This window comes from Alexandromys fortis, unplaced genomic scaffold (assembly GCF_014885135.2).
Source record: "Alexandromys fortis isolate MF-2015 unplaced genomic scaffold, M_Fortis_MF-2015_v1.1 scaffold_74, whole genome shotgun sequence".
Classification (NCBI taxonomy): Eukaryota; Metazoa; Chordata; class Mammalia; order Rodentia; family Cricetidae; genus Alexandromys; species Alexandromys fortis.
Genome location: NW_026068008.1, coordinates 2,344,679 through 2,369,762, shown reverse-complemented (window position 1 = coordinate 2,369,762; position 25,084 = coordinate 2,344,679). Strand labels below are relative to the sequence as shown.

At 37.1% G+C, this 25,084-nt stretch overlaps 1 protein-coding gene across 1 annotated transcript; it reads left to right on the top strand.

Annotated features, from left to right (window-relative positions):
* Positions 1-1,113: 1,113 nt before the first annotated feature.
* LOC126513367 (high mobility group protein B2-like) lies at positions 1,114-2,242 on the top strand. Its single transcript, XM_050161728.1, is given in 1 exon segment — positions 1,114-2,242. A coding segment is annotated over 1 exon segment (630 nt). The 5' UTR covers positions 1,114-1,237; the 3' UTR covers positions 1,868-2,242.
* Positions 2,243-25,084: the final 22,842 nt, after the last annotated feature.

Genomic DNA, 25,084 nt, shown 5'->3' with positions numbered 1-25,084 from the left:
GCCAGGAGGTTATGATCCACGAGTTGACACACCTAGTTCTCTAGATAGTTTGGAATGTGGGGCGGGTTCCGCTAACAGATAGCTCTCTATTAACAGATAATTGGGTGTGGGATAGGCTCTGCCAATAAAACAATTGTTAGGATGTGGAGCTCTTTGCAAACTCCTTAGGGTGATGGTTCCTGTAATGATTTTTAGGGGGAGATGACTCCTGACAAAACTTACCAGAATTTGTGGAAATGTAAATCCCTATATAATGTATAATCTATGCACAATACATCCCTATATTCTAAACATTCTCTAGATAACTAGCTGGGTGTATGTCTACGATCATAGTAGCTTTATATCGTTTAGTGAAGAATTAAATACTTTTTGTATTTTGCATATGTAGTATGTATGCAATACATATGTAACTTAATTTGAATATTTCCATTGCAAGGTCAATTGAATTAACCAATTATAAGTCAACAGATTAGAAAGAAAAATGATATAGCTTAATTATCCACTCATACAGGTACAGAAGCATCTAGTCTATTATGGTTGTGTAACACAATGGTTTTATTTCAAATAACACAGAACACTATATTTTTATATCTTTCTCTTAGGGCAAGGCAGTAAAAAGCAAATGACTATTTTCACTTCTGTTGATTTATGTTGTACACCTACTTGGTTCAATGCAATTGATTGGATCTATCTGAAAATTTGTATTTGTTAGAAGTTATGATAAAACCCTGGGTCCATTAGAGTTAAGCACAGAACACAGAAATAATAGTTTTTATTTCAAGTAAATCACTTGCTACTGTGTGTTTAGGCCTGTGCCTGTCATACTGACAACAGCGAGAAACGATATGGAAGCCTAGAGCTTCCCATCAAATTGAAACAAAAGAAAAAGCACTTGATTAGAATCCTTTGTCATGGGATTCACTCCTGACCTTTGCTGTCAGTGTGGCTGAGGGAAGGAGGCTCAGGGATTCTACAAACTGAAGGCGGTGGTGGGGGTTAGGGGGCAGTTGAGAACAATTAGAAAGCTTATGAGGAATAGAAATTATTGTTATTTTTTAAACCAGTTAAGCACATGCTTCAAGTTTATTTTTTAAAAGAAACCTCTGGGTCTGCAAAACAAGAGGCTGCGGCTTGGGTCGTGAGGGGCCAGTTCTCGCTGGAGCTTGGGGAAGGAAGCGTCCGGGTCGGCCTCGGAGGGACGCGCTCGCGCCAGGTAGACGCCGCGCCACCATCAGCCATGGGCAAGGGAGACCCCAACAAGCCGCGGGGCAAGATGTCCTCGTACGCCTTCTTCGTGCAGACGTGCCGCGAGGAGCACAAGAAGAAGCACCCCGACTCGTCGGTCAACTTCGCCGAGTTCTCCAAGAAGTGCTCCGAGAGATGGAAGACCATGTCTGCAAAGGAAAAATAGAAGTTCGAAGATTTGGCCAAGAGCGACAAAGCTCGCTATGACAGGGAGGTGAAGAATTACGTTCCTCCCAAAGGTGATAAGAAAGGGAAGAAAAAGGACCCTAATGCTCCAAAGAGACCACCGTCTGCCGTCTTCCTGTTGTGCTCTGAACATCGCCCAAAGATCAAAAGTGAACACCCAGGCCTGTCTATTGGAGATACTGCAAAAAAATTGGGTGAGATGTGGTCTGAACAGTCTGCCAAAGATAAACAACCCTATGAGCAGAAGGCAGCTAAACTAAAGGAGAAATATGAAAAGGATATTGCTGCATACCGTGCCAAGGGCAAAAGCGAAGTAGGAAAGAAGGGTCCTGGTAGGCCAACAGGCTCAAAGAAGAAGAATGAACCAGAAGATGAGGAAGAGGAGGAGGAGGAAGAAGATGAAGATGATGAGGAAGAAGATGAGGATGAAGAATAAATGGCTGTCCTAAAATGTGTGGAGTGTATGTGCTCAGGCAACTTATTTTGCTAAGAATGTGAAATTCAAGTGCAGCTCAACATTAGCTTCAGTATAAAAACTGTACAGATTTTTGTATAGCTGATGAGATTCTTTGTAGAGAAAATACTTTTTTAAAAAAGGAGTTTGTAGCTTTTTGGGGGGCTACAACATACAGTTAGATTTAAAGCTTTTGATGTTGAATGTTCCTAAATATTTAATGGTTTCTTTAATTTCTTATGGTAGCACAGCAAACATACATAGGAATTTGTATTACCAGTAAATTTTTTTTAGGATGTTGCATTTTCTCTTGTTATTTTTTTTTTTTAAAAATTTGTAATAAAATAATGTATATTACTTGCATTGTGTTTAATTTTCCCTTAAGTGCAGATTGGGGCCATGTCAGTCATTTTCCAGTTTTGTGTTTTTTTTTTTTTTTCTCGCTGATTTATTTTGTTTTGTTTGGAGAGAAGGGTCAATTTCTATGACCATAAATTAGGGCGTAGTTATTAGCAAAAGGTTAAAGCTTAGTATTAGGGACATAAGACTTTCAAACTGTTCTACTGTGTTAGTTACAAGTCTAAAAATTTTCCATTCAAATGGAGGGGTGTGTTTTGGTCTTTTCAGGTGTTAGGTCTTTGAGTATACTAAAATGTTTTGGATAATGTACTAGATATGGAGGTGTGGGATTTTAGTTATCTTGATTTACTGAATGTTAATACAGATTTGAGGTGGATAGATCTGGTGTTAGCTCATTGCACCAAAACTTAGTCCTGAAAGTAAGTTATGAGATGATTTGAATGAGGATAGGGAGTAGGCTCCATTCTGGACCAGCTACTGCTTTCAAGTGTGTAAACATGTAGGTCTGCCAGCCTGGGTGGTGGCAGGTATATGTAATTAGTCCCAGTGTTGGAAGGTAGAGGCTCGAGGAGTGGAAGTTAAGGCGCCTACCCTGGCTTGTGTTTCGGGAGAAAGCCTGCAAAGAACGTAAGTGCTTCTGTGGTACAAAAGGTAATAATAAGCATAGTTACATCTCTCAGTTTTGGGTTCTCCAGACTAAATCCTAGCAACAATCAATGGGAGCATAATCTGTATGTATTGGTATTACACAAGTAAATTCCTAAAGCAGTTACTGGATTTTTTAAATATCTGCATACTCTATTGAACAGGTTATAATTTTTTAACTAGTTCCTTAAAATTTTTCCCTCTTAACAAGTGCTGCTTTCATTATCATTGTAACTCCCTTACGCTACTTAAAGAACTTTGCTGTGAAAAAAAAAAAAAAAAAACAACAACAAAAAAAGAAACCTCTGTCTAAATAAAACAAGATATTTTTATAAAGAGACACAGTTGCCAAGCAGGTCTTTCAATTACATTTCTCTCCCAACCACCTGCTAATTATCATAGCAGTGCCGAAATGCAAATTTCCTGAATTCGTGTAGTAGAATACCTTCGAAATATTGTCACCAGTGTGCTCTTTACTCCGAACACAGTGAGTGTTACCTTGACTGGCTCCTTTTTCCTCTTTTCTTCTCCCTCGTATAGCCCTCATTTTTGTCCCCAGTACAAACTACATAGTGACAGAAACTTCACCTGGCATGCTGTTATTTAAAACATTGCTCAACAGCCTCCCATACTGACTTGTTGAGCTGTAATACTTTAGCTGTCTGTGGCAGCGATTGGTGGAAGTACAGCATTTTCAGTGTCAAACAGGAGGTATGATGGACAGGCACAGCCAATTTTCTCCAGGAAAATGCAGCCTTCTGAATCAGGCATTGTGAAAAATTCTAAGAGCCTGAGGTCTACACTTATGCACGCAGAGGAATTGATTTTCTTTGTGCCTGAAGACACTGCTGCTAATTATGTTGCTGTATCTCTTTGCTAGTGGTTGGAAAATGAATCAATGGAAAACTCTTGGTCTTTGACATCCACTTTCACTGAACCATTCTTTGCTGAAGACAATGTTTTTAAGGCCTGAATACTAATACAAACATTATTTTCCATTTTAGTAATCTATTTTATGTTATTCTGTAAGTCTTCAGACATTCTACCCAGTTAATAATTCAAAAATAAGGCTTATTCCTATTTTCTAGAAAGCTAAATTGAGATTTTGTACACACACAGATGCACCCCTACCTTCCAGTACATTACAGATTACACACATCAAAACCATTCAATGCTGCTTCTCAATCCAAATGGTCAATAATGACTGATTCAAGGTTTTTGAAGACATTTTCAAACTCAGGTTCTGAGATCAAAAGCCACATCTGCTGCATATACATAGAGGCAGGCATCTTTTCCACATGTTTTCATTTCTTGTACAAGACGTGGTCAGTGCTTGGCATCAAGTGCTGAATGAACATCTAGGGTCTGTTAATTGAACTGAAAAATACATTAGGACTGAGTGAAAAAATTAGGGAACAATTATATACTGAGAAATGTGGCAATGATATTTACTGTGGGGATAAAAAGGAAGAGTTTGAGAAAAGATGTTAGAAAATGTTCACCCCCAAAGACTCAGTTTTACCAGAGAAAGCTCAGAAGAATGGTATTGCAAAAGGTTGAGACTGAAGGATGGAGGAAACAAAATGATAAAGATTAGAGATTCAGAAATAGAGGTAAGTCTGTGTGTCTGAGGTAAAGAAGAGATCAGAGATGCAATACGTAGTAGAGAAACGCAAAGGTGTGTGTGTGTGTGTGTGTGTGTGTGTGTGTGTGTGTACATGCTCATGGGCATGAGTATGAACATTGAACATTTTATGGTGAAAAGTAAAATATTGAAGATGATAGTATAGAATTATTGATATGATATTCACGCAGGAACAGGATTGGCAAATGCAGGAAATTCCTAAAGGTGAAAGTTCAACTAGGAGACTTGAAAGCACTGTCAGGGTGTTAGGCATTACCCAGTCCGGAAAGGGGCTCAAAGCTAAAGTATACAGTATATTTTGCAGGATTTAAAATTATATTTTGCAAAATTTTGTTTTAGTAAAGGACAGAAACACATTAAGTAACGTCCTAAATAAAATACTATTAAATAATTTGAAGTCCGTTGGCATAATTATTAGAAATACTTAGAAACTTGTGCTGTTGGAGACTGTGGTGGGATCACACACCAGATAGACTTTGGATGTTGAAGGAGCAAAGACCAGAAACTTTTCTTCTTGCTCTGTGTTATTTTTAGTTATGGTTATTGAAGATTCAAAAGGTAGAATAAAAATTGGAAAGTACACTATAATAAGGCGCCAAACAATCTTTGAGGGTATAAATATCTGGATCAGGTAGGACAAGGATCCTGTTGAGTATTGTGTGGTCATAAGTTTGAGACCATTTGTCAGCTAAGGTACTTATCATGAAGAAAATTGTCAAAGGGTACAATAATAGCACAATAGTTTCTAACATTGAAATTTGAAAATTTCAGTATAATTACTACTAAAATACCATGAAGCTAAAGAAGAGGAAAGAAGCCACTAGAAGAAATAAGCTGGAGACTAACCTGCAGGAGGAGTGTTTGCATAAGAATGGGTTTAAGACTAGTTTCTACTGCTTTACTCAATTATTCTTCCTGGTTCTGTGATACTGTTAGTGTGACATTTGAGGTGGTTTATCATTCTTCTACTTATAAGGCAGTCTTTCAAAACCATTATCAAGAAAGAGAGATATTCAAAAACAAAAATTACCAATCAAGAGACTTCCTTCTTGAAACAAATTGCATCAGATGGTCATGAGAAGATGGGAAAGAAAGGTATTGATCATGAAAATTCCCAGAAGCTAGCTTATTCTAAAGCTGATGCACAGAACCACCTTAGTTTACAAGTGACTTTCATCTCATTAAAGCAGATTATAAATCGGTGGTTATGTATATAAACAAATTACTGATGATTCTGTAATCTGTTTTGATTTTCTGTGCCAATAGGGTATTCCATGAAAACAAAAGCATCCATTTCACACACACATGCACACATGCACACACACACACATACACACACACACCATAGATATTTTCAAAAATAAATCTCATTGCTATTACATTCATTACATTATTTATCATCTCTGGTTAATTCCCTCAATACATGGGGAGGTGCTTAGTCATACTGCAACTTGACATGCCATATTTTTTTGATATCCATGGAATACCATCCTGCCCTTTCCTGAACAGAAAGGGGAGAGGGACAGATTGGAGGGAGGGAATGGGGGGATGGGGAGATGGGCAGGAGAAGAGGGAGGAGAAATGCATCCTGGTTGTGAAATTAAAAGAAAATTTTTTTTTCTTTTTGTAAAGTTTCTAAGTAAAAGTAAAATTGCAATTGTGAAAGAAATTCAATTCCCTTGTCAAGTATGTGTATATCAAAGTTGGTGTTCAATACATACCTTTAAAGTAAATTAGTATCCTGGTGTGTGGAATTTTATTGCCATCTTTGTCAGAATGGAACAGCCACAGTTTATTTAATGTGGAACTCTAGCACGAATGTACAATTTCTGAAGCAATATAGGTCACTTTCAAGAATAAAATAATGGCAAAAAAAAATTAGAACCAAGCTATCAAAGATGAGAGAAAATGAGGACACTTTCTTAGAAAGTTTCAGGAAACAATGATAAATGTGTGAGGTCTGAAATGTTTGGGGTAAGGTCCTCTGGCAGGTGGAGAGAAGCAATCTCCTCTAGGATGAAAAATGGACATGGGCAGAGACTGAACCCTTGGGGTCTTGCTTCCAGGGAACTTGGAGATGAGGCCTACACAAAGTCACTATGCCCTTATTTTATGGATCTTGAACTAGCTTTTTGCATCTGTGTGGACAAAGAGACACATGCAAAAGAAATAAGAGAGTGATACATTTGTAGTCAGAAGGACTTCAACATGCCAGTCTTGCTTCCCTAGGGAAGACAAGAAGGCACAATTCTTTATGACCATCAGCTGATATTAAAATATGAAGGAACTGGAGTTAACTGATTTCAGAAAGGAAAGTACTGCAAATAATGATATTTGAGGTGTTATCCTAGCTCCTCAACCTACTCCACAAAAGAAAATGCATTTATGATACAATTGCATAGTGAAGAAGGGGATTTCTTCCTGTAAGTTTAGTCTACTGATCTAGAATCTCTATAACTTTCCAAAACAGCAACATCTAGCCTGAGACTACAGTGTACAAGCATGAACCCACTGAACCGGCACTCAGCAACTGTCCAAGCTGTTGGATACTGTCCTTCTCTGCCATGCTCCATCTGTCAGCTTGTCAGCTTGGACTGTCATATCCCCTAGTCCTTCTCCAAGCTGTATCCAAGCATAGCTGAAGGCCAAATAAAAGTTAACCTAACAACACTAGACTTCTCTTATTTCTCTAAATGCCCTGTCAGTCTGTTCTCTAGAACTTTTGTATTAAAATCTTTATCATGCTGGAATAGCTTTTGAGTTTTAACAAATAAATTTCCACAAAGTATGCACTAGTATAGAAAACTGTATTAGCATGTTCCTGGTCAGTTGAATATAACTCTTTCTAACAGCGTTCTTTTTTTATTTTTTATCTTTATTTATTTATTTATTTGTTTATTTATTTATTAAAGATTTCTGTCTCTTCCCCACCGCCACCTCCCATTTCCCTCCCCCTCCCCCAATCAAGTCCCCCTCCCTCGTCAACCCAAAGAGCCATCAGGGTTCCCTGCCCTGTAGGAAAAATTCTGAATATTTTCTCAAATTAAAATAAAGTTCTGTCATACCAGATGGATCCTCTTTTTACCAGCTTTTTTATAATGCATAAACAATTACACAAAGACAATATAAGAAGTAGAGTGCTGGTAATGAAATTACACAAAATAATCAGAGGATGATTGGAAATAATACTATCTTTATTAATTGCTACTTAGACAACTCCTTGGATTTATTTAGCAAAATCAATCTTTGTAAATGCACATGAGTGTTCCAACACTGCTGAGCATTTCCTATTTTTTTGGATGAACAAGTTTTTCTGACAAGCTAACAAAACCTTCTGTCTGCGCCCCAAATATATAAGCCAACACACTTCTGGAAAGTTATTTCATTATATCATGATGATTTATGGACATAGTGAGCATTTGACTTGTCATTTTCTGCCACCCTTATCTTCCTGATGTTATTGAAACCATTTAGGGATAAAGCAATGATAAGTAGAGCATAAAATATCCCGGTGAGCCCATGGGTAGGTTTTAGTGTATGACTCTCTAATTGCGCATTCAAAGCAGCCAAAACTCATGATGTTAACTCAATTCCTTTTTTTCTACAATGTAAATTTAGCTGGAGCTTCATCAAAATCTATATTATCCTATAAGAGTAAAACAGCAATACGTTTACATGTTTAGTTTTATATACAGGGAAGAAACAGGATGGCTACAAATCGGAACAAAATGTTAAATCCTTCATGCCAGTGTTAGACTAGAAAAGGCATTCGGTTTGGATGGGGAAGGCACTAGGATAGAGAGCGTGAAGTGGGAGATGGCTACCCAGTTGGCTTTGGGGACTTCATCAGTTCTGTTAGAGGTTTTGTTGTAACCACTGATGATAATAGCTAGTCCTTATAGCTCTGCTGTCTGTGAACTGTGTGATTCTATTAAGTAGATCTCACTTTACCAGAGAAGTCCACAGATTAGCTTTACTGCTTTTGGAGGAAGATACCAATAAATGACATTTAGTGGCTTATTTAAAAGCCATTAAAGGTCTAAAAGGAATAAAAGTTTATTTACAGCTTTTTGCACATTTCTGTATTTTCATGGCAAGCACTGAAATTTCCTTAAATAGCACTCCATTTTTATGTATCTGAGATGAATAAGATGTAGCTTAATATTTAGATTTATTGACATGTCGTGGGAGGGTTGAAGGGGGATGGGAGGGACAGGGAGGGGAGCAGAGAAAAAATGTAGAGCTCAATAAAAATCAATAAAAAGTAAAACAGCGATTAAAAAAGAAAATTAAAAAATAAAATAAAACAATTTCATAATTACCCATGCATTACTTCAAAACAACTCGATTGGTTTTCTTTGTGCCAAGAAATGTCTAAATTAGAGAATTAGTTCATTAAGATCTTATAAACCAGAAATTCCTCTGAGCTCCATCTTACAGACAAGAATACTGAGGCAGTGTTGGTGCAAGCCTCTGGATGTTGTATATCCCTACCAGCCTCCCCGTCTTATTTGCAAGTCCTCTTGACACTACTTCGGGTATTTGTGCTCCTCAAAAACAGATCAGTGGCCAGCAGTAATGTCTAATGTGGCCACCAGGTCACTATGTTAAGAAATGCATGCTGTTCACTAACTGAACAAACAAGACTGACTCATTCCTCCAAATCACTGGAAGAATTCTGACTTGTATTCTGACTCTGTGTTCTGTTCCTCTAAGGAAAGTTAAGAATGATTATTAACCAATTCAGCTAAAACAACTTGGGGTTTAACATCTCAGAGGAATATGTAGCTAGGTAGAGATATAAATATCCAAATATAGGTAAGCATACCCACCAATATATAGCTGTGGACATAATCATAGAATGCATGGACAATTTCTCCAGACTTTCATGAAATTTATATATTTCATCTTTGTCACAATTTCAACCAAGGAATTACAGTGATGTTTTTAATTTTTATCTTAAAGGTGTGAAAATTGAGATTCAGAGTGGTTTCCTGATTTTGTGGGTTCCACACATGTGAAGCTGGGCTTTAAGCACAGTAGTTCAGCTCCAGAGTTCAATTGTCTAGCAGTTTACATGATGGCTTGTATCCCATGCTATTTCTCATGAGTGACTGATGAAGAAGAAGATGCAAAACCTGGAATATGATTGCTCAAATTCATTTTTTTCCAATGCAACAAACACATATATTTCTAATAGTGAACTTTAATAACCATGACATTTTACTAACACCATGAAAAAACTTCTTGTTGAGCAGTTATTACCTCCCACAGAAACTCATGTGTTGTAAAGGACCGAATATATATTTAAAGTGGTACTGAACTGCCTTTAGGCACTGTTCTAGTGAATCAATATAAAAATCAATACAAAAGAGCATATCTTAGCTAATAAGTAGAATGGTTGCTATGCATTTACTTATTTATTTTTTCAATAAGAAAAAGGTGAACTCTGCTATTGCACCTGACATTTTAATTCTGACTGTTTTGGTAATAGCATTTGAAAGGGAGCAGTACTTCTTCATTAGCTTCATTTTATTCCAGTTTTGGTAGCATGCTTTTTAATCATTTTTCTGGCTACTTCTGCAAGCTCAAGTGATTTTAGCTCTTCTGTCACTGCTAGTAGGGATCTCACACTGAAAGGTCGATATAGGAGGATTTCATCACATCCTGTAATGCGCTGGGCTAGGGGCACTACTGACAGCCAAGATTTATTACTTGGTGAATGTAATTCTTTTGCCAATGAGCAAGTACAATGGACATGTTTTCTGAAAAAAAAATGAGGATGCGACCTCCAGCGCATGTTCTGACAATAAGATGGAATGTAAAATATCAGTCCTGTCAATGAAATTAATGGTACATTATCAGCCTCTGTGAGTACGATGTGGACAGTTAGAAAATAGAAAATACAAATTTCAAATTTCTTAGTTATTCTCAATGATGAGGAAGGAGAACAAAGGAAAACAAACCCTTTTCTAAACACCTCATTGTATGACAATTCTTTTGTTCCCTCACTCATCTGCCTCCATTCTTTTCTTTCCCTAATGCCACTTAGCATGTTTCATAAGGCTTAAAATTATTAAACACTATGGGATATAGATGAATGTTATAAGAGAATACAATTTGAACTCTTATTTGCCTAATAAGAGTTCAAAGTGTATTTGTGTTATTAGAGAAGTGTGTCACTTAATGGTGTACTCATGAGGACCTTAAGAAAGAGAATACAAAGTATAGTGACATTTGACAAACCAATGAAAACTGACTTAGCTATTAATGGATGAACATAGATTTTCATAAGTTTCAGGGTAAAATGAGAACACTCAAGCAAGGACGAACATAAGAATCCTGAATGGCTATATCCAATCGTGACATCTTTTCCATCTTGTAATTATGATTGTCTTATAATGCTTTTATACTTATACAGTCTTCCCATATGGAGAGACATCTTTACCAATTTAGTAAATCTACATTTGTTTCATAATTCCAGAATAGTCACAGTCTATATATTTATTTTTCAAGTCAACTTTCTCTCTGTCCCCTCCCCAAGTGTGTGTGTGTGTGTGTGTGTGTGTGTGTGTGTGTGAAGCTTTGACTAGCCAGATTTGAATCTGGTAGCAATGCTGGAATTTTAAGGAAGGCTTTATTTCAGGAGAAACACATAATAGGTGAGCAAGAATTATTTCCTGAGGGAAACTGGGTGCTAGTGTTAGTCAAATGTGCAATAAATTTCCATGAGAAAAAAGTAACATTTTCATATTCTAAGTCTGTGCAGAAAAAGGTGTTTTAGACTGAAGACATTTTTCTAAAATACAGTGGAGATGGACAAAAACATTCAACACACACATATACACACACAAGAAACACTGAGAAGTTTCATAAAAAGCTGTTAAGGAACATGTGGACAAGGTCTTCTGTCAGGCCACCCAGATTCTAAACTCAGAGGTGACACAAATGTTTCATTATATGCAAGGGTCAGAATGTCCCTTCTGAACAGTGAGAGAGCAGCAGCTTTGCTACACTGACAATGACAGATTCAAGTAGATTCGTGTCTTCATAAGCAAGTGCAGTTGCCTGTAAAAAAGACACACAAAGGAATAGGTGGTACTGCTGTACTGCTGTGGTACAGTGTGGTGTTTACAGGCTGATCCTTACCCTTTCTATCTACAAAGCAAGGAAAGCAAGAAACCAGTCTAATGGAAAGAGCCAAGGCATTGAACCTGGAAACCACACCTGGAATATTACCTAGTTACAAATTAGTGGGTAGGTGATGTTGGGGGACTCGTTTAATATCTTTTGGAGTCAATGTTTACATTTTAAGTATGGAAATTTATATAAAATATATGCTTATATATTTATAATTATTGGAGGATTAAATAAAATACATATTTAAAGTGATGTACAAATTCAGAGGGGGTATTATTACCATGACGTTGAAGGTTGTATTTAGTTATTTAATTCCATCTATTAGCAGCAAATAAAATAAATATTTTTGTCTGTGTGTGACTTCTTATAAAGTTTTAGTTGAAGATATTGGCATATATCAGATAAAATATTATGAAATAAATTTTCTGTTTGGGTATGTTGAATTCAGTACTCTACCCCCAATTGTATACACATATTATGTTGTATACAACATAAGTATTCAATTTAAGAGTATAATGCTATACAATATTCAACCAGGCATAAATTTAATACATAAAAAAGATAATAGGAAGAACCCTAAGAGATACAACAAATTAAATAATTTAATGTAGAGTTGTTAAACTGCACAGATTAGTATAAATACGGGATCAGTTATAGAATTGAGAATTTTTACACAGACTTTGATTCTAGAAAATGTATAAAAGAAATTATATAATTAAAATAAATGGAAATTACAGAAACTTCAGTCAGGAAGATAGGTAGGTAGGCTAACTGCAAATCTTTATATCTATTTCTCCACTCCTCCAAATCCAACCCCCTAGTCTTATCTCTAGCTATGTAGCAGAGCAGCTGCTGTAGCTTCTTTACCTACCTCGCCCCTCCCATTGCCAGTGCATTGTGCAGATCTTTTCCTCCATACTTCCTTCCACCTGCCCATTGCTTTAGCCCACTCTCCATCTTCAGCAGGGATTGCTGAGGGACCCACAGCACTCTAACCAGGGAATACTGCAGATCTTCATCTCTACTTACACTCTTCCAAGACCAGTTTCCCATCTTATCCTCAGCTCCATAGCAAATTGCTTCCACTGCTCCCACTTCCAAATCATAGAGATCTTCTCCAACCTTCTCCACTCACTGTTATTCCAGCCCCCAACTCCAGTAGGCATCTTCTGGAAACCCATCAGCCAAGCCTGTTAGAGAATCAACTAGGTGAGCCAAGCAGGTAGGCAAGCTTCAAATCATCATTTGCCCTCCCTTTCTCCATATGAAATCTCTTAGCAGATTACCTGCGGTGGCCTCTCTTCATTCTCTGCCTCCATTCTCAGGTGACTAAGCAGATGATGGCAGACAAGACTGCTTGCTTCCTGCTTGTGAATTCCCTCAGACTCACCATATTCTAGCCCACCCCATTCCTGAGTGCCTGCCCCTAACACCTAAAATCATATATTACCCAGAATTCCAGTGGCCACACCTATCAGGATCCCAAAAGATTTTCCTATCAGTCAACACACAGTTAGCAATCCCTTAAGTATTAGAGGGCACAACAGAAACCAAGGAACAAAACGGACTCCTAACAAAGACAGGACCAGAAATCTTTCCAAAATCAAATGCCTAGGAACCAGCATAGAAACACTAGGAAAATATAAGAGCTAGGAGAGTATAACTCAACTGGAGCCTAGAACTCTACCACAGAAGGTCCAAGGTATTATTACATAGCTGAAATACAAGACAAAGACCTTAAAATAACCTTTTTGAATACAATTCTGAAATGGGAATCCTCTCTGTGCACTGTGATTATCATTAACAAATAAAAAAACTGCTTCAGACTTAAATCAAGGGAGATCTTAGGTAGGCAGGGAAAGCTTGACTGAATGCTGGGAAAAGGAAAGGCATAGTCAAGAGATACCATGATCTACCACCAGAGATAGGTGTATTAAAATTTTCTGGTAAGCCACGACCTTGTGGTGGTATACAGATTAATGGAGATGGGTTAAATTAAGATGTAAGAGTTAGCAAATAAGAAGCTAGAGCTAATGCGTCAAGCAGTGATTTAATTAAGACAGTTTCTGTGTGGTTATTTTGGGGCTAAGTGGCTGGGAACCAACAAACACCTCCTCCAACAAAATTCATTAAAGAAATTTATGGAAATATAAACACAGGGAGAAAATGAAAAAAAAAACTGTTCAATATCTGAAAGTGGAAATAGAATCAATAAAGAAATCCCAAACTGGGAAGCCTAAACAGGAAAAATTTAGGAACTTGAATGGGAACCTCAGAGTTTGGCAAGCCTTACCAACAGAATACAAGAGAAGGTATACCTTCTCAGAATACCTGAGAAGATAATCTCAGGCATTAAAGACATGATAGAAAAAAGTGATACCCTGGTCAAAGAAAATGTCAAATCTTAAAATAACGTGATATAAAACATCTAGGAAGTCTGGGACACTTTAGAAAAAATAAAGCTAAAAATAATAGGAGTAGAGGAAGGAGAAGAAACACGGGTCAAAGACACAGAAAATTTTAAAACATAATCATAGAAAATTTCCCTAATATAAAGGAGATACCTATCAAGGTACAAGAAACATATAGAGCACCAAATTGACTGGACCAAAAAAGAGCTCACCCTCCAGCACATAATATTCAGTACATTAAAAGTGCAAAACAAAGAAAAATATAAGAAGCTGTAAGGGAAAATGGATAAGTAACATATAAAGGCAGCTCTATTAGGATTGTACCTGATTTCTCAATGGATACTATAAAAGCCAGAAGAGCCTAGACAGATGTTCTCCAGACTCTAAGAGACTACAGATGTCAACACAGACTACTTACTATACTTAGCAAAAGTTTCAGTCACAATTAAATGGATAAAATAAGACATTCCATGACAGTTTTAGCAGTATCTGTCTACAAATCCATGCTTACAGAAGGTACTAGAAGGAAAATTCAAACCTAAAGAGGTTTACCACACCCAAGAAAGCACAAGGAATAAATAATCCCAGGCCAAAAAATCAAATGAGGAGAAACAACACACACACACACACACAAAACTACCATCACCACCACCATCATCACCATCACCACTACCACCACCTACAGCAATAACATCATCATCAATGGTAACAATTCCTAATAAAAAGACTAGAACCATAATAATGGATATAAAAACGTGATCCATCTTTCTGCTCTGTCCAAGAAACACAGTAACATCAAGGATGTTACACCTCTCAGTAAAATAATGAAAAAGGGTATTCCAAGCAAATGGACCTAAGAAGCAAGATAGTGTAACCATTTTAATATCTGATAAAATATACTTCAAACCAAAACTAATCAGAAGAAATAGGAAAGAACACAGCATATGCATCAAAGGAAAATCCACTAAAAGGACATTGCTAAGTATTAACATCTCTGACCCCTGAACAAGGGTACTCTAGTTCATAAAAGAACCACCATTACAGCTGAAATCACATATTGATCCTCACACACAGATAGTGGGAGTCACTTAACTATTACAATCGTCCATATATGGATTATCCAGACAGAAAATACTAGAGATAACTGTCCTTATAAGCCAATAAATATTTACAGAAAGTTTCACTCAAACACAAAAAAATACACTTTCTTCTTAGCATGTCATCAAACTTCTTCAAAATTGACTACATACTTGGACATATATAAGAAAATTGAAATAGCACCTTGTATCCTGCCATAGATTAAAGCTAGATATCAAACAACAACAGAATAGAAAGATTTTTAACTCATGAAAAGTGAACAACTCACTATTAATTGAAAAGTGGGTCAAGACAGAAATTCACAAAGAAATTAAAGACTTTAACTAAAAGAAAATGAATATACAGCACACTCAAACAATAAAAGTGGTACTAAGAGGCACATTCATAAAACTAAATGCCTAAGTAAAAAAATATTGGAGAGATCTAATACCAGCAACTTAATAGCATACCTGAAAGCTCTAGCACAAAAAGAAAAAAAATCACACCCCAGAAAAGTTATGGGCAAAATATAATTAAACTCAGGGCTGAAATCAATAAAATATAAACAAAGGAAACAAAGAGAATCAAGGGAACAAACAGTTGGTTCTTTGAGAAAATCAACAAGGTAGACAAACTCTTATCTAAAGTATCTAAAGTGGGGAAAGAGAATATCTAAATTAACAAAATTAGAAATGAATAAGTGGGATATAACAACAGACAGCGAAGAAATCCAGAAGATCATAAGGACATATTTTAGAACCTTGTAATCCACCAAATTGGAGAATTAAAAGAAATAAATAATTTTATTGATATTTACCACTTACCAAAGTAAAATCAAGATTCAATAAACAATTTAAACAGTTCCATAGTCTCTAGTGAAATAGAAACTCTTATTAAGAGTCTTCCAAACAGAAAAGGTCAGAGACAGTTGATTTTAGCATATAATTCTACCAGACTTTCGAAGAAAAGTTCATGTTAACACACCCTCAAGTTATTCCACAGAATGGATACTGAAGAAACATTGCCAAATTTGTTTTATGAGACTACCATTACCATCATGCCCAAACAATTTAAAGACTAAACAAAGAAAGAGAATTACAGACAAATTTTCCATATGAACATAGATTAAAATATTCTCAGTAAAATACTTGCAAACTGATTCCAAGACCATATTAGAAGGATCACCCAGCCTGACCAAGTAACCTTTAGCCCAGAGATTCTAGGTATGGTTCAACACTGTAAATCCATAAGTATAATTCACCAGGTAAACAAACTGAAAGGCATGACCTTCTCATTAGATGCAGAAATGGTCTTTGACAAAATCCAAAACCCTTTCAAGGTAAAAGTCCTCCAGAGTTAGGGGTATTAGGGACATACCTCAAAACAATAAATGCAGTTTGCTGCAGGTTCATAGCCAACATCAACTGAAATGGAGCCAAACTCAAAACAATTTCACTAAAATCAGGACAAATAAAAGTTGTCCACTCTCTCCATGCCTATTCAATATAGTACTTGAAATCTTAGCTAGAATAATAGGATATCTAAAGAAGATCAAGTGGCTTAAAATTGGTAAAGACATCAAAAGATCTTTATTGGCAAATGATATGAGAGTTTATAAGTGACTCTAAATATTCCACTGAGAAACTACTACAGTTAATAAAGAGTTCAAGCAAAGTATTTGGATGCAAAATTAACTCACAAAAATCAGTAACCCTCCTATATAGAAATAACAAATAAACCCAGAAAGAAATCAGGGAAACAACACCATTCACCATGGACTAATGTGGGGAAAAACCATAAACTCTTGGCATAGGAGAAGACTTTCTGAACAGAATACCATTAGCCCAAGTACGAAGATTTAAAAAATCAAAAAAAAAAAAAAAACACCGATGTCCCTCAACAGAAGAATGGATAAAGAAAATGTGGCACTATTCATCTGTTAAGAGAAAAGAAATTTGAAGGAAATAGAGGAAACTAGAAAAAAGTCATCCCTAGTGATCCCAGAACCAGAAACACAAATATGGTATGTCTTCACTTATAAGTGAATATTAGCTGTTAAGTAAATGATCACTAATCTACAATCAAAAAAAAAAATACAGAGTTAGAAACAGGATAAGGGAGGATGGAGAAGAGATGGATCTCCGTAGAAAATGAAATAAAATAGTTATGAGCAAATGAGGGTGCAGAAAAGGAATGGGTAGGTCAAGGGGTAGGGGCAAGGAAGAGAAGTAATACAACAGAAGTTTCAGAAGATATATACATATATAAAGACAATCAAAATGAATTTTCCAAATAAAGGATGTAGACACAGCCCAACTGATCATAAAAGAAGAAAAAAACTCAAACAATATAAAAAAATTCTCAGGATAACTCTTATAAAGCAAGTGAAAGACTTGTATGACAAAAGCTTTAAGACACTAAAGAAAACAATGGAAGAAGATATCAGACAATGGATTATCTCTGGGCTCATGAATCAGTAGGATTTAACATAGTAAAAATGGCCATCCTATCAAAACCAATCTACAAATTCAATGCAAACCCCTTCAAAGTTTCAGCACAATTCTTTACAGATCTTGAAAGAACAATTTTCAGTTTCATATGGAAAAAACAACACACACACCCAAACAAAAAATAGTTTAAAAACTATCCTGAATAATAAAATACCTGTTGGAGGTACCACCATCACCAAGTTCAAGTTGTACTGCAGACCTTTAGTAACAAAAACAGGATGGTATTTTCCCCATTGATGAATGGAATTGAATTGAAGACCCAGCCATAAATCCACACCAACGAACATTAAATTTTTGGTAAGGAAGCCGAAAGTAGGCATTGGAAAAAAAAAAAAAAAAAACATCTTTAGTAAATGATGCTTGTCTAAGTGGATAACTATATGTAGAGGAATCCAAATAGATCCATACTTATCACAATGCATATAAATTAACTCTAAATGTATCAGATGTCTCAACCTAAAACCGGGTACATTGAAGCTGATAGAAGAAAAGGAGGGGAATAGCCTTGAACTTATTGACACAGGAAAAGACCTTCTGAACAGAACACATTAGCACAGAGGCAAGATCAACTATTAATAAGTGGGTCTTCATGAAACTAAAAGTTGCACAACAAAGGAAATGATCCTTCAAATAAAGCAGAAATCTGAATAATGAGAAAAGATTTTCATTAATTACACATCCAATAGAGGCTAATATCCAAAATATATAAAGTACTCAAGAAACTATGCATCAAAAAACCCCACAAACAAACCAAAATCTCAATTTAAAATGGAGTATAGATATAGATTTTAATCCTCAATAGAGTAAGTTCAAGTGGTTGAGAAACGTCTAAAAGAATGGTAAAATGTCCTTAGCCATTAGCGAAATACAAATCAAAACTATTTTGAGATTTCATCTCACACCTGTCAGACTGGGTAAGCGCAAAAAAACATAAACGACAACTCATGACACAGAGGATGTGGAACAAGGGGAACATTCTTCCATTGCTGGTGGGAAGGAACACTACAGCCAATATGAAAGTAAGTCCTCAGAAAATTGAGAATCAATTTACCTCAAGACCCTGGTATTCTACTCTTGTTCATGCACCCAAAGGACACTTCATACTTCCTCCCACAAAGACACTTGCCCAAATATGTTCATTGAGACTTCATAATAACCAGAAATTGAAAACAACCTTGATGTCCTTCTACTGAAGAATGGATATAGAAAATATGTTCTAATGGATATAGAAATTTGTGCAATGGAATATTACTCAGCCACTCAGTGACTTTTAAAACATGAAGTTATGAAATTTTCAGGCAAATGAATGTAACTAAAAAAAATATTATGGGTGAAATAAGTCAGATTGAAAGATAAATGTGCTATGTATTCACTTCTAATTGGATATTACCTGTTAAGTAATGATAATCAAGCTGCAATCTACAGACCCATAGAGGTTAGCTAAAGAGGAGGGTTCTGTGTGGGCGGACAAATGGATCTTCCTAGGAAAGAGCAAATAGAATAGATTTTGCAGGTGGACCTGGGGCATGTGGGGATGGAAGCAGGAGGGATCAGATTTGGGGGTGAAGGAAGCAGAGTAAATTTTAGGGAGAGACAACTGGAGTGGACTGAGGTTGGTAAATTTTGATTGTCAACCTAATTGAATTATGAGTCTCATAGGGCATCTTTGATGAATCTCTGAAGATGTCCCAGACCCACCGTGAATATGGGCAGTACTTTACCATGCGCCAAGGTCCCAGAGCGAGTAATAAAAATGGAACATAAACAGAGTGTCAGCATCATTCTTTTTCTGCCTTTTGATCTGCCCAGATATTCAAACAGACTCCTGCCACCAAGGACAAGCCTGGCACTGCCACCAGGCGTCCACTAACCTCAAGGACTGAATGCACTGAACTGTGAGGCAAAAATCAACCTTTCATCTCTTAAATTGCTTCTTTTCAGATATCTGGTCACAACAATGTGAAAAGTCACTAAAATGTCCCCAGTGGGATCAAATAGATTGTAGAAAGGAGGTCTTAAAAATTTTTGAACAGAAGGCTAAGTGTGTGTCATATAGCAATTGATTTGCAGTGACAGAATTGAGAGCCCTTTTTTTCCCCCTGTAGAATCTTATTAAGTAAGTCAGACTGATCTCAAATTCATGACATAGCTAAGGACCAAGTGGTGGAACCATACGTATGTCACCGTGCCTGGGAAGGGCTCAGTGGGTTTTTTTTTTTTTTTTTTTTTTTTTTTTTTGACAGGGTTTCTCCGTAGCTTTTGGTTCCTGTCCTGGAACTAGCTCTTGTAGACCAGGCTGGCCTCGAACTCACAGAGATCCGCCGGCCTCTGCCTCCCGAGTGCGCCACCACGGCCTGGCTAGGGCTCAGTGTTTTGGGAAGGTCTGGTGATCTGGGTGATGAACATAGACATGGTGAAAAGTGGTGATGCCTGTGTGTGCATGTGGCAGGTAGGATGGCTGAGCCAACGGAGTGTGGCAGCAGCAATGCCAGGCACTTATTCTTACAATTCCACGGTGTCTCTGAATATACAGAATGAGATAGGAGTGTTAATATTAAAATAATATATAGCTGAAGAGCAGTTTTGTGTTAATGGGCATTTATGAAAACTTCTATTCAAATTAGTAGTTCAAAAATGTAAATTCTCCAAATAATTTGCAAGGAATGTGAACTCTATCATATGGCAATGTCAGTTACTTAGCAACTGATTAAAATATTTTTTCTGAAAATATATAATTTATAATTTTTAGACATTGAAGTAAGATTTAGAATTTATTTTTGCAGTTAGAAAATAAATAAGATTATATGGTGATATGCAAGATATTCATTAGTATGGCTATAGGATAGGGCCATTTCAGGCTCCCTTTCCTGAGCTGCCCAAGGATCTAGCTGGACACCTGGGTACACCTCTAGAGTCAAGTCTCTTGCCAACCCTAAAATGGCTCCCTTAATTAAGATATATACTTCCTTGCTCCCATATCCACCCTTCCTCCATCCCAACTGTCCCATTCCCCCAAGCTCTCCCCATCCCCCCTTCTCACTTTTTTCTCCCCATCTCCCCTTACCCCTATCCCACCCCCAAGTTTCCAATTTTTGCCTGACAATCTTGTCTCCTTCCAATATCCAGGAGGATAACTATATGTTTTTCTTTGGGTTCACCTTCTTATTTAGTTCCTCTAGGATCACGGATTATAGGCTCAATGTCATCTATTTAATGCTAGAATCCACTTATGAGTGGGTACATACCATATTCATCTCTTTGGGTCTGGGTTATCTCACTCAGGATAATGTTTTCTATTTCCATCCATTTGCATGCAAAATTCAAGAACCTTCATCTGGCGATGGATGAAGCTAGAGACAGAGACCTACATTGGAGCACTGTACTGAGCTCCCAAGGTCCAAATGAGGAGCAGAAGGAGGGAGGACATGAGCAAGGAAGTCAGAACCTCGAGAGGTGCACCCACCCACTGAGACGGTGGGGCTCATCTCATGGGAGCTCACCAAAGCAAGCTGGACTGGGACTGATGGATCACGTGATCAAACTGGACTCTCTGAACGTGGTGGACAAGGAGGGCTGACTGAGAAGCCAAGGACAATGGCACTGAGTTTTGATCCTACTGCATATACTGGCTTTGTGGGAGCCTAGTCTGTTTGGATGCTCACCTTCCTAGACCTGGATGGAGCAGGGAGGACCTTGGAGTTCCCACAGGGCAGGGAACCCTGACTGCTCTTTGAACTGGAGAGAGAGGGGGGGCGAGATTGGGGGAAGGGGAGGGAAATAGGAGGAGGTGGAAATTTTTAAGTAAAAATAAATTTTAAAAATATGAGCAAGGAACTCAGGAACGCGAGGGGTGCACCCACACACTGAGACAATGGGGATGTTTTATCGGGAACTCACCAAGGCCAGCTGGCCTGGATCTGAAAAAGCCTGGGATAAAACCGGACTTGCTGAACATAGCGGACAATGAGGACTACTGAGAACTCAAGAACAATGGCAATGGGTTCTTTGATCCTACTGCACGTATTGGCTTTGTGGTAGCCTAGGCAGTTTGAATGCTCACCTTACTAGACCTGGATGGAGGTGGGTTGTCCTTGGACTTCCCACAGGGCAGGGAACCCTGATTGCTCTTTGGGCTGAGGAGGGAGGGGGACTTGATTGGGGGAGGGGGAGGGAAATGGGAGGCGGCGGTGGGGAAGTGACAGAAATCTTTAATAAATAATAAATAAATAAATAAATAATATGAAAAAAGAAAATAAATAAGATTTAAAAATAAAGTAAAATGGATTCTACTAAAATTTTAAATCTAGAAAAAAATTCTCAGTGGAGGAAAAATTTCTGTTGAGGAAATTCAGTTTAAGTGCCAAACAGTGAAAAGGAAAATCTTTGGGGTTAGATCACAGATTGGGTGTGTCTCTGTGTAGCTACAGGTGTGCCAGAAAAACAGGACCAACAAAATGAAACCATTGTCTCACTTCCTCTAGATGCAAGCATCTCCACTGCTATGTCCATTTTTCCTCTTGTTTGGCTTCGGTGTTTTGCTGCCAGTTTTTGACTCTTTTATTGGTAACCCCAATGTTCTATTTAATTTTCTTTAAATAAATGCTACTAAAAACTCTTCTTATTTGTACACAAATTTCAGGTTCTACATCTCTACTGGTACTACATCTCTACAGGTACTACATCTCTACAGGTATTACATCTCAGGTTTTGGACCTGAGCTCCTGGAAGCTTCCCAAAGCATTCCTCCCCTTGGCTACAGATGTTGTGATCTGGAGCAGTCTATGTTAAAAACAGTCACCAAAAGCTATTTTTGGCAGGTGAACAATCATATCTTTTAAAAAGATGACCTTGCCAAAGATACTCATCAAGTAAGTATATTAAAAGGTGCTGCATATAAAGCCAACTAATACGAATGTCGACAACAGGTAGCTGCCACTACCTGTCTCTGAGAATGCCAGAGTCCCCAACGGTGAAAATACAAAAGGCTAAGATCTGAAACAACAAGTTTCATTCCTCCCTTCAGAACTGTGAAGCAACGTAGGAGGGAGGCTCAGAGTTTTCATAGAAAACTAAACTTGCTCTTACAGAATGATCCAAAATTCGTATCCTGTGGCATTTTCCCCGAGGAATTGGAAGCATATATCTGTACAAAGACCTACACACGGATGCTTACAGAATCTTCTTCATTCATAGTAGCAGGAACTTGCAAGCAAACAATGATATCCTTCAGGAGGTGAATTGCTAAGAAAACTATGGTAAATCTGGACAGCACTACAGAACTGAGATTCAAGACATAAAAGGAACTTAGGAAATTAAATGTACATGGTAAAAGGAAAGAAGCTAAAAGCTAAATAATATAACAAATTCATATACTAGAAAAGCTTCAAGGTAATAAAATTATCAATAGTTTCAAGAAGTTGGGAGGGAGTGATGAAAGGGCAAAGGATTTTTAGGGCACTGGAACAGTTCTGTATGTTCCTAGTGGTGAGCACATGTCACTTAAAACTGTGCATATGGACCGCTGAGTGTGTCAAATGGACACTGTGAACTTGGAGTCATCATGGTATGTCATTGTATGTTTGTCATTTTAAACAGATGTCCTGTTGATTCAATTGTGGATGAGTGGGGGCTACCCATGTGTGGTGCCAGGAGCATTATGAAAAATTAAAACTTCTTCCCAGTTCTGTATGAACCTAAGACTGAAAATGTAGACATAACAACTAAGAAATATTTGTAAAATGAAAACAAAAACAAAGAAACAGGACTCGCGAGGTGCCTCAGTGTGCAAATCTGAGTACAATCCCTGTGACTTAATGGTTGAATCAGTGAATCTGCTACACACACACACAAACACACACACACACACACACATCTTCATAGTAACCTGACTTGATTCTTTTGGATAAATAACCCAAAACTGGTATATGTGAATCATATGTAAATTCTATTTTGAATTTTTGAGGAACTTCCATACCGAATTCCACAGTGGCTAGAATAATTTATATCCCTACCATCAACATACATATTTTTCTCCTGCATCATTACAATGTTTATTGTTTATTATTTTCTTCTCCAGTTGCCAATCTGGCTTGAGTGAGGTGGAATCTCAATGTCATTTTTATTTACATCAATCTTGTGATCAACACTTCTAAATTTTAAAATATATTTATTGACCATCTGTACATCTCCATTTGAAAAGTCTTTGTTCTATTCTTTTGTTCATTCAATAATACAGATTTTTTGTTTACTATTTTGAGTATATTAAGTGTTTGGAATTATTCCTATGTTGAATGAATAGCTGAAAAATATTTTATCCCTATCAATAGACTATATTTTCATGCTATATTTTATTTTTTTAGGTGTACAGAAACTTCTAAATTTGATACAGTCTCATTTGTCTATTTGGTCTTATTTATGGTCATTGTCTGTACCTGTATCTTGAAGAGTTTCCTCTATGTTCCTAGATTAGCTTCAAATTTTCAGATTTTTGGTCCATTGGTATTGATTTTTGTAAAGGTTGAGAAGTCAAGATCTATCTAGTTTCTGTCTTGTATGTGCATACCCAGTCTCCTCAGGACTACTTAATGAATAGATTTTATTTTTCTAGTATATGCTCTCAATTCAACATCTTTGTCAAGAATCAGATGTGTGTATAAACTCATGTGTATGTATATGTATATATGTATGTATGTATATATGTATGTATGTATATGTGTGTTCATTTCTGAAACTTCTTTCTATTACCTTAGTTTGTAACACTGTTTTGTGACAATACTATACTATTTCTGTGTCTATGGCTGTCTTTAGTTTATGTTTAAGTCAGATATTATGATGCCTCCAAGATTTTTTTGATGCACACTGTCATCTAAGTAGAGTATATAAAGAAAATCAAAAACAAAAAAATCCCACATAAGCATTTCAACTAGGGCAAAATGATACAATTCACTAAACATTTATGAAAAAATGGAGGACTACATCTCAACATAGTAATATCATACACATGAAAATATGCACACACAATATCTGAAAACACATACACACCTAACTAATAGCCAACATGATAATGACTGAGGAAGAAGTGAAAGCTGTTAATTGCAGATCTGTCAAAGTATAAGGTTATCCACTGACACCAGTTTCATTTACTATAGGGCTTGAAATCTTGCCCTGACCAATAAAACAAGGGAAATAAATGCAGTGACACAAATAGGAAAAGAAGGAACAAATATCATTGCTGCAAATGATAACAGCCTGCGGAACCCACGCACTGTGGCGGCGGGCGGAACCGACGCACGCGGGCAATGCAGCTGGCGCGGGCCGGACCAGCGGGTACTGACACAGTGACAGGCAACGCAGGCGGCAGGGACCAGCGCAACACTGAGAGCAGATCGCCCCAGGACAATTAAATCAAAGA